Below are 9185 nucleotides of genomic sequence, written 5' to 3' on the forward strand. Positions count from 1 at the left end.
GTCCCTTCGGGTTTGTCTTAACGGGAGTTCACTGCCTAGGAGTTTTACGTAAACCCACACCGTAAGCGGCCGCTTCTTGCACAAGTGCACACCCACCTTGGGGGAGGCGCAGGGCAGGCAGTGGTGGACGGGGAAGGCCAGGGCGGCCACCAGGGCGGAGAAGTCCGGCTCCAGGTCGCTGCCCTGGTTCACCTCCTGGCCCTGCTGCAGGTGGGGCAGCAGCGCCGAGCAGAGGCACAGCCACAGCTCGCACAGGAGGGAGGCCGCGGAGGAGGAGCAGCGCTCCAGGGAGCCCAGCACGGCCTCGGTCAGGTGCAGCCGCGACGGGTTCTGCAGGCCCAGGGACACCAGGCGCCCAAACAGGCGTACCACCCTGCAGTGCAAGGAAGGGGGGACAGGGGAGGCCACCATGAGTGTTGTGGGCGCGGGAGGATGTTGAGTCTCCTGTTGGTCATGCGCCAACCATCATTACCATCACCGTGGAGACTCATGTGTCACATGTGTCATTAATGCTTCGAGCCCCATTTTGGGTTGCCTTGCGTGGTTCTTCTGCTACACCATCCCTGTCGCACTGAGTTCATGTACTTGTGACTTGCATATAAAGTAGGGGTGTGCGAATATTCGAAACTTCGAATATTCGATTCGAATTTTTTGGTATTCGATTCGATTCGAATGACACTTTTATGGTTCGAAATATTCGAACCACCCAAAACTAAAAAAAATAAATAAATTCAGAGCGTGTCTCAGCAGCAAAGTGGCGAAGCATATACACGGCAAACGGTGCGTGCTTTCGCAGACTGTATCGGTGTTGTTGTTTTCTGCTCGCGAAAACGCTGTGCGCACGCCAAACGCGCGCTGACACCGCCGGGAAACCGGGAAACCACCCCCACGCTGCGCGCGGCGCGGCCGGCGGCGTCAACATGGCGTCGGCTCCAGCCGCGAAGTGGCGCGGGCGCTCGAGCGACCGTTTCTAACCGCTCTTTAAAATGCGGCTCAAGGGAGTCACGAAGTTGCTTGTGCGGTAAAAGAGCTGATAATGCATGCGCAAACGGTACTATAAAACATCATCCGCGCCCCTAGAAAGCGCCCGTAAAATATTTGCGGGGGTGCTAAGCCTAACCATCTCCGGCGAAGCAAAGCCGGCTGTCTCGATCTCAACGCAAGTAGTCAGGCTCCTCCATTCTGCCGCGCGCGTCGTGCGTCAGTTTCTGACCGAGGTAGCGCTACCGCGGGCGCGAAATCGGCGATGCGGGCGTGAAAATACAGCGCTCGCAGAGCCGAGGCGAGCGAATCACGTGCAAAAACGCACCATGCAGTTCACGCTTGACTGTTGCGGCGTGTAGCGAGCTTGGGCACAGCGAGTGAGGAGACGAGCGCGAAGCTTTACGTGCTCCAGAAAGGACTGCTTTGCGACATGGGGGTTAAAAAAAGCAGAATAAATCACGAATTTCTTCACGCGAAAGTAAGAGAAGAAATAAACGAAAACTTTTTTCAGCTCTCAATTTTTTGGTCTGTGTTGGTTCATACGAATTTCGGATGATACGAATATTTTTCGCAGTCCCGCAAGATTAGTATCATCGAGATTTTACTGTATCAGCGCGCGGCAATGTGCACGGGCTCGGGCATGCCAGCCACTAGTGTCTCATGTGAGCGGCTACTTTCGGTATCTGGTGGAGTCGTGACGAGCAGGAGGTTGTCACTGCTCCCCGAATATGTGGAGCAGTTACCCTTTCTCCATGTTAACATTTAAGTGAGTACAGACCTTAACCTGTTGAGTGCAATGGTATTGTGTAATTTCTAATTTTTACTTTGTATGATTTGTTGTGCAATAAAGTTGCAGTTTTTGTGTCTCTAGATGGTAAAAACATTAATTTTACAAAAAACAATAAGTATTCGTATTCGAAAATTATTCGAAAAATATTCGATTCGATTCGAACTTTGTTTTTATTATTCGAATTCGCTTCGAAATTAAAAAATTGATATTCGCACACCCCTAATATAAAGTAACCGACAGGCATCTCGACCTCGACAATGCCTAGATGGTGCAGTGTGTCGAGCTTCCATTCCAGGTGAAGATGCACAAACGAAAGGATGTTGCGCTTTCTATCTGTCGCCTGTGGGAGGCGACAGACAGGCATGCTTCCCCTGAACACCTTCAAGTAGCGCAAACTCAACACGGACACAAGAGGGAAGTAAAAGGCTCGCCGCAATGCTGGTTTCGGCACCAAAATGACGAGAAAGGGATGAACCGAGACCCATCCCGATTGCATCTTTAAAGAAACAATCTCATGATGATGATGATGGGCTCAAGGGGGCAAGGCATCCTCTTGTTCAACATAAATGATACAAAATGGGAAAATCCATTTTCGGCGTTAATTTGCGCCCATCAAAAGCAACACTAAGAGCTGTTAGGCACTTCAGTTTTAAAGGTTTGTCTACTTCCTTCTTGTGTCCATGTTGAGTTTGTGCTATTTCAAGATGTTGAAGAACCACTACCAACTAGCCCAAATGTCGCCCCTTCTACGCTTTGCACTACTGATTTATTGTAGGGTTTAACGCGCCGACGCAATGCAGGCAATGAGGCACGCCGTAGTGGAGGGCTCCGGATTAATTTTGACCACCTGGGGATCTTTAATGTGCACCGAAACCTCATACACACGGACGTTTTTTCTTTTCGCCTCCATCAGAAAAGCGGCAACCGCAGCAAGGAATCGAACCCGCGACCTCATGCTCAGCTGCACATTGCCTTAGCCACTGAGTCACCGCGGCAGGTCTGCTTTGCCCTATTCCTATTCCTCCCTTCCTTCTCAAGCAGGGGTGCTTGTGGTAATGGCTGGCCGGTTCACAGGGTGCCCCCTTTTGGCAGCTAGGGTGGCCTTCCCCTTGGCTTTCCCCCTTTTGCAACCTCCACGGTGCAAGGGTGCTGAGCACAGGAAAAGATCAGTGACCCAAGCCTTTGTTTGGATACACATGGTGTGTGCACGAGCATAGAGCATTTGTGAGGTTCCTATTCCTAGCTACATTGAGATCAAAAACCACCAAGAATTTGTCATCTGCCCCCTTAAAACAGGCCAGACACCCCGCAATCATACAACTTGTCGCCGGTGACCACTTGAGACCCAGTGGTCACAATTCCCACCTCGGAGTCACACAACCTGGGTCAAAACTCCGAAAATTCCAAACTGGCACGAGCATTTTGTTTTCCAGGACTGTGGTAGGACCCGTACACATCGCAATACAGGCAATGCAAGCGTTGGCAACAGCCACATGCCAAGAAAAAGTAACTCCCCCAGTAACGGCTGCCATGCTGCGAAAGCATTCCATGCATGCAAAGCAAAAGCCAACACGTAAGCCACCACTCACTCATCCTCCTCCGAGAAGACGGCCAGCAGGGCCGGCTGTAGCAGGAGCTTGAGCAACGAGAGAACAGGCGTGCCCTGGAAACAAGGAACACTTAATGATGATCGCTTCCGTCACCACGACCAGTCACCGCAATCCAGTAGTAATACTGTGCTTGAGCTGATGTTCAGAAACTCGGACAATTATAATGAAAAGAAATATGTTTCAGGGAATTTTTCAGCTTCCTCTTACAATGTCAGAATGCCCGAGCATCACTTCTTGTATAGCCGTGAAAGTGTATGAAAGTGCATGTATGTGTATGTTGGTACACTGTTCTGATGCAGACGAAAAGCGAAAACGCCCGTGTGTTCGAGATTTTGGCGCACGTAAGAGATCCCCAGGCGGTCAAAATTAATCTGGAGCCCTCCACTACGCCTCATAGCTAAAGTGCAGCTTTGGCGCGTTAAACTCTACAATCAATCAATAAATCTAGGTTGGAAAGTCGGCATCACTGCCTATAGGAATTGCTGAATTGTATGAACGTGATGTTCTGACATCTGCCACCACCACCAATTGCCAATCCCCCCCAAGTGGGTATGCTAGGAATCATAGCCAATGACAATTTGGTGAGGCGTTTCTGGTGCCATGCAGCCAATATCTGGGGACGCAGTTTTTTTTTTTTTTCCCACCAAATAAGCCAAGTGATGCTCGCACATCAAAAGAGTGGCACGGTGTTGTTAGATGTAGCATTGTTATGACTGGACGGTAGGTAGGTCTTGCGCATCGAGTGGGGTGCAACAAAGCTCCATCAATCAAAGAGACCCGAAAAACGGGCCACTCACGTGCAGCACTCCCAGCTTTCCCGAGTAGTAGCAGTGCGAGGTGAGCATTTTCTCCGGCAGCTGGCTGGCTTCCTCTAGCACCCTCTGCAAGGGGACACAGCAGCAACAACATACGCTATCAACTCTATCAAGCGCACTCTATCAACAACACATGCCTTGCTACCCCCTATCACGCAAACTCCCCTCTGCAATCTGCTGGGGTTCTGATTATTACGGCACAGGACACTTCCCAGCCATGAAAGGAGACTACTGTATTTATTCGATTATAGCGCGGTCACGATTATAAAGCGAGGGGGCAGTTGTCAAAAAAATTGCCATATAATACACTGACCTTCAAATATAAGGCAGGGTATGTTTCAGACTATGGATTTTGTAAAAAAAGACCTTGTCTTATATTCGAATAAATACGGTATATGGGAACTGCGTTACCTTGTGTCAACTGCTTCTGTGTAAGGAAGCTCGCCAAATACTAAATCCACTGTGGCATAATAAAGGTTCTGTTTGCGCCTTAACTCCATAATTCGGATACAGCAAACATTTTTTTTTCCATATTAAGGGGGCCCGTTATAAAGGGCATCAACTGCACTCTGTATTGCACTGAATTTACACGAAGTCTGCAGGTTTCGCTCAGATCAATATAAGTCGATGCTATTCGTACCTGCACAATATAAGAGACCACCTTTGTCAAGTTGCTGCCCCCTCTAATTCATGTAGATACTTGTTTCAAGCAAGCTTGCTGGCTTCTGTCACAGCATTCCGTTTCCGATTCAGCGCAGGCCGGGCACATCTAATGCGATGCAGGACCTTAAACACAGTGACCGGCTCCCCTCCACCACTAAACCAACCTAGCAAATTACTAAACCGCCCTAATTAAGGAAAAAATTTGTAGAAGTGAACTAAGGGAGCCTTTTTCCAATTAAAAAAAAAAAAAACCCGGAAACAAAAACAAAAAATAGACCCGCTGGGGCTCGAAGCCAGAGATTACCCATTAGAAGCCACACAACCCACTAGACCACAGGAGCTGAACAGCGAGCTCATTTTAGCTGCTAATGAAGGAGATCCTTGAAGCACAGCGCACTACAACAGGACAGATGGAGGGACGCGTACACAGCACTGTATTCGCGTCCCTTTATCTGTCCCATTGTAGTGCGCTGTGCTCCAAGGATGTCAAAGTACCAAATAGCCCATCAATCCACCCTCGTTAATGAAGGAAGATGCGGCACTGTTCAAAGCTAACGACCAGATGGCGCTAGGTGCAACAGGAAGTGCCAGGCCTGCTACGGTGTCTCGGAAATAGAATTCTGTGCAGCCCCCCCTGCCAAGCTCAAAGGTGAAACAGGGAGGGAAAAGGGTTGACGAGAGAGGCACACCTTGCAGGCCTGCGGTGCCCCCAGCAGCCAGTCGGAGAGGCCATCCAGGACCAGCTTGAGCATCGCTGCCGCCACGGGCACGTTGTCCGCCGTGTGGGCCTCCACGGCTCGCTTCAGCAGCAGGTGCATCAGCAGGCAGCCCAGGGTGGGCGCTGCACGGAGGGGGAGGCAGGCCTGTCAGAGCACACTCTTTCCGCAAGCTTTCATGTACATGGCAGAATAAGCATATGCATTCAAATAGCAGAGCTTGGAAATCTTGACATGACACACTTAACTTCCTCAGAGGGGTCATGCAGAGATTTCTAAAAATTTTGAGTTATGTGGGTACTTAAAACTCTGAACACTTCCTATACTAACTGTGCGAAGCCGTTTTCGTTGCGTGCTAGCGGCAAAAGAAGCTTCAGGGAATGCCTAGGGCATTCGAAGAATATGAGGGCGAAAGCCCAGTTGGGCCATCTGTTGGTTTGCTGTTGAACCCTCTGGTGAGCTGAGGAAGTGGATACACGGAATACACTGCACGTGCCAGCCACGTGCAGGCATGGGCTACCGTTGGCTGAGCTTTTCAAGTTAAGGGCAACCATGAGCCTGCGCATGCCTGACACCTTGTGGGTTTTCTTTCTTTAAATCCAGCAACACTCTCAGTGCTGAGGCAACAGTGAGAGGTTCTTCTCTCATCCAGTAAAATTGGAGGACAGAGCTTCCGAATACGCTAAGGGGCGCACCTGGAGGTCGATTCTGCCCTCGTCACAGTTTTTTTTATATAAGAACGAACTGCGGTTCAGTGAGGTTCGGCCTTTATTATTCCCACACATGCATCGCTCCCATTTTGTTCAATGAAAAAGGTAAGAAATGCCCCAAGCAGGGAGATGGTTCCCATCCATTGTGTACAATCTACTGCTGGCTGTGCCAGGTCCAACTGGTCTAACCTTCGATCCCCCCCTCGGATACTGCATACTTTGGATACAATACAACGGTCATTTTTTTCTGGATTAAGAGGGTGCATTGTAACAGGCATAGACTATATATTTTTTTATGTTCAATCACAGACTGCGGCCCAGTGGGGCACCAGCGACCCCCTGTATGCCTATGTAGGCTGGATTATGCAAGGATTTTCATTATTATTACTCACAATCCCCTGAGCCGTCACCCTCCGGCGCCACAAGCAACCCGGCTGCTGCCGCCCACCCACCTACCGTGCTCGGTGCTCTGCTGCAGCAGTCCGACGGCCGAGCGGCAGGTGCGCTCCCACTCCTTTAGGTGGCGCCCTAGCACGCTCGTCTCCAGGGGGCCGCCCAAAGGCGCTGCACGTGAGCACACAGGGAGGGGACGCTTACCAAAGGGGCCACCAGGACGAAATACAAGTTGGGCCCACTGATGAGACTTCTCTGTCCAATAACAACGATGGCAATTTTATCACAAACTTCACACAAATAATTGAGATACTGTATAAACCGGAATATAGGTCGACCCGGTATATAGGTCGACCTCCTACCTTCAGGTGGGAAAAGTTGACAAAAAGAATAATTCGGCACAGAAGTGCACAATGTCTATATTTATTTTCGATGCCCGTCCGTCACTGCCACTCACTATGCCTGCCAAAGTCACTCGTCCGAGCTGTCAAAGTTGTCCGAGGATGACTGCTTCTCACGGTCATCTTCAGTGCCGTCAAGCGCGTTGCTGATGGAGCACTTCCCAAGCGCTCGTGCAACCATGTCGTCGGGCAGCGACTGCCAAGAGAAGGACACCCAGCTTGACACGGTCGCGAGGGATGGTCTCCGCAGCCGGCCCGTAGGTGCCTTTTCATTGTCGCTGGTTATCCACTCATTGTACAGTTCGCAAAGCCGGTCCGCGGACGGCCTCCGCTGTAACCGCCAGCGATCATGAGCGGAGTTCCCTAACGAAGTCCACCACTTGGTTCTCCAACTCGGAGTGCACCGCTTGATGTCCACGGAACGATCTGTTCCGGGGCTTGCACGTGCAAAGCTTAGCTTTCTGGCTCCACCAGTACCGCACTTTTCTCTGATACGCCAAACTGGCGTTGCGCCGCCATATTCCCATTCTTTTCGGAGACTCAATCGCCTTGAGCTTAAACGCGGTGAACTGGCGTCAACTTCTGCCACTCATCTCGGAGCAGAAATGTACAGAAATGCATGCATGCACACACACAAGACGAGTAAAAGACGAATGGTGGTGCCAGCCTAAGCAAGCACCACCAAGAAACACAACTGGGCGATTGTGTAGTGGCGCCGCTAGTTCCGTTTAATCGTATCACTTGAACGCTATTGTGCACTCAACGCACTGGTAACTATGTTTTCCTTGCTGGCCCATATTACGTCACTGTTGTGTAGCACGAAATTTCACAGTGTTTCGACATTTCTTTGTGTCCTTGGTTAAAAGAGCACCTTTCATGGCTGAAATCGAGCTGAGTAAATTACCAAAGGCTAGTTCTTTCAGAATGAACTACCGTAAAGTTCCGAAAGAACGCCCGCCCAAATTGCAGCGATATGAAATGAAAAATGCGGGGTGGGCAAACTTTTGGGTCAGGTACAAAAAACTGCAAAAAAAAAAAGTGGCCACACGGTCAACCAAAACTGCGCAAATATCACGAAAAAATACTAGACGGGCAAACTTTCGGGTGAAGTGTGGAAAGGACAAATTATGGACCACATCAACGCATGAATAGATGGTTCGCGTTTGTTTTGCTCGCTCATCTCAGCTAAAGCAACTGGTTTAAGGGGGTGGGCAATCTGTGGGGTCTTTTAGCAAATTGAATATTTCACCCCTAAATGGGGGTGTGCGATGTTTCAGGGGTGGGCATTCACTTGGAACTTTACTGCAAGTCGCATTTTGTCTTCACGGCACCGTTAGGTCCCCCCAGTTGTCGTCTGCCAAAACAGTGAATGGTGGTCCATGGGTGAGACTCACTGAGGGGCACGGCGTCCATGTCGGCCTTCCACTTTGCATCCACAGGCAGCTGCAGCAGGCGCAGCAGGGCGTACAGGCTCTCCAGCCGCTCAGGCCCTGGCAGAGAGGGCGGGTCTCATCTTTAAATATGCTTTAAATATGATTTTAAATATGCCATTATTTTTTCGGTTGGTCAATCAGTTTCCAAGATAATTAGGTATAATTGGCCATTCTTGAAGGAACAATGGACGAAAGAGTGTTGGTCATAAAATTGTAATCTTTATATTTTCCACTACCATGAACCCTGGTGAGTGCAATAAGAGAATCAGTTTCTTAATGCACTGCTTGGAACTAATTTTACAGCTCATTAACCCTTGGCGCTTGAAATGGGCATGTGAAATAGTTCCTTGTCACTGGTGCCACCAAGGTTTAATGAACTGTAAAATTAGTTCCAAACAGTGCATTAAGAAACTGATACTCTTATTGCACTCACCAGGGTTCATGGTAGTGGAAAATATAAAGATTACAATTTTATGACCAACACTCTTTCGTCCATTGTTCCTCCAAGAATGGCCAATTATCTCTAATTATCTTGGAAACTGATTGACCAACTGAAAAAATAATGGCATATTTAAAATCAGTGAGGGAAAAAAAGCAAGCCTGACAAGTTTCACAAAGTTTAATTAACAATTAAAGCGAGCTCTTTTAAGACCAGTGTCCCCCCTTAAAG

General features: G+C 49.3%; 1 protein-coding gene across 2 annotated transcripts in view; it reads right to left on the minus strand.

Moving 5' to 3' along the window:
- LOC144168959 (uncharacterized) overlaps window positions 1-9185 on the minus strand; it is a 143684-nt gene that overhangs the window by 62637 nt on the left and 71862 nt on the right. For both annotated transcript variants that reach the window (XM_077697960.1, XM_077697959.1), the window contains exons 11-16: window positions 8477-8572; window positions 6745-6852; window positions 5552-5703; window positions 4182-4265; window positions 3364-3437; window positions 97-373 (exon numbers count right to left, since the gene is read on the minus strand). In XM_077697960.1, coding sequence (XP_077554086.1) covers window positions 97-373; window positions 3364-3437; window positions 4182-4265; window positions 5552-5703; window positions 6745-6852; window positions 8477-8572 — 791 coding nt within the window. The remainder of the gene's footprint in view (window positions 1-96; window positions 374-3363; window positions 3438-4181; window positions 4266-5551; window positions 5704-6744; window positions 6853-8476; window positions 8573-9185) is intronic.

The sequence above is a fragment of the Haemaphysalis longicornis genome, unplaced genomic scaffold (assembly GCF_048455015.1).
Source record: "Haemaphysalis longicornis isolate Haplotype H1 unplaced genomic scaffold, Haemaphysalis longicornis Haplotype H1 scaffold_2, whole genome shotgun sequence".
In the NCBI taxonomy this organism is placed as follows: Eukaryota; Metazoa; Arthropoda; class Arachnida; order Ixodida; family Ixodidae; genus Haemaphysalis; species Haemaphysalis longicornis.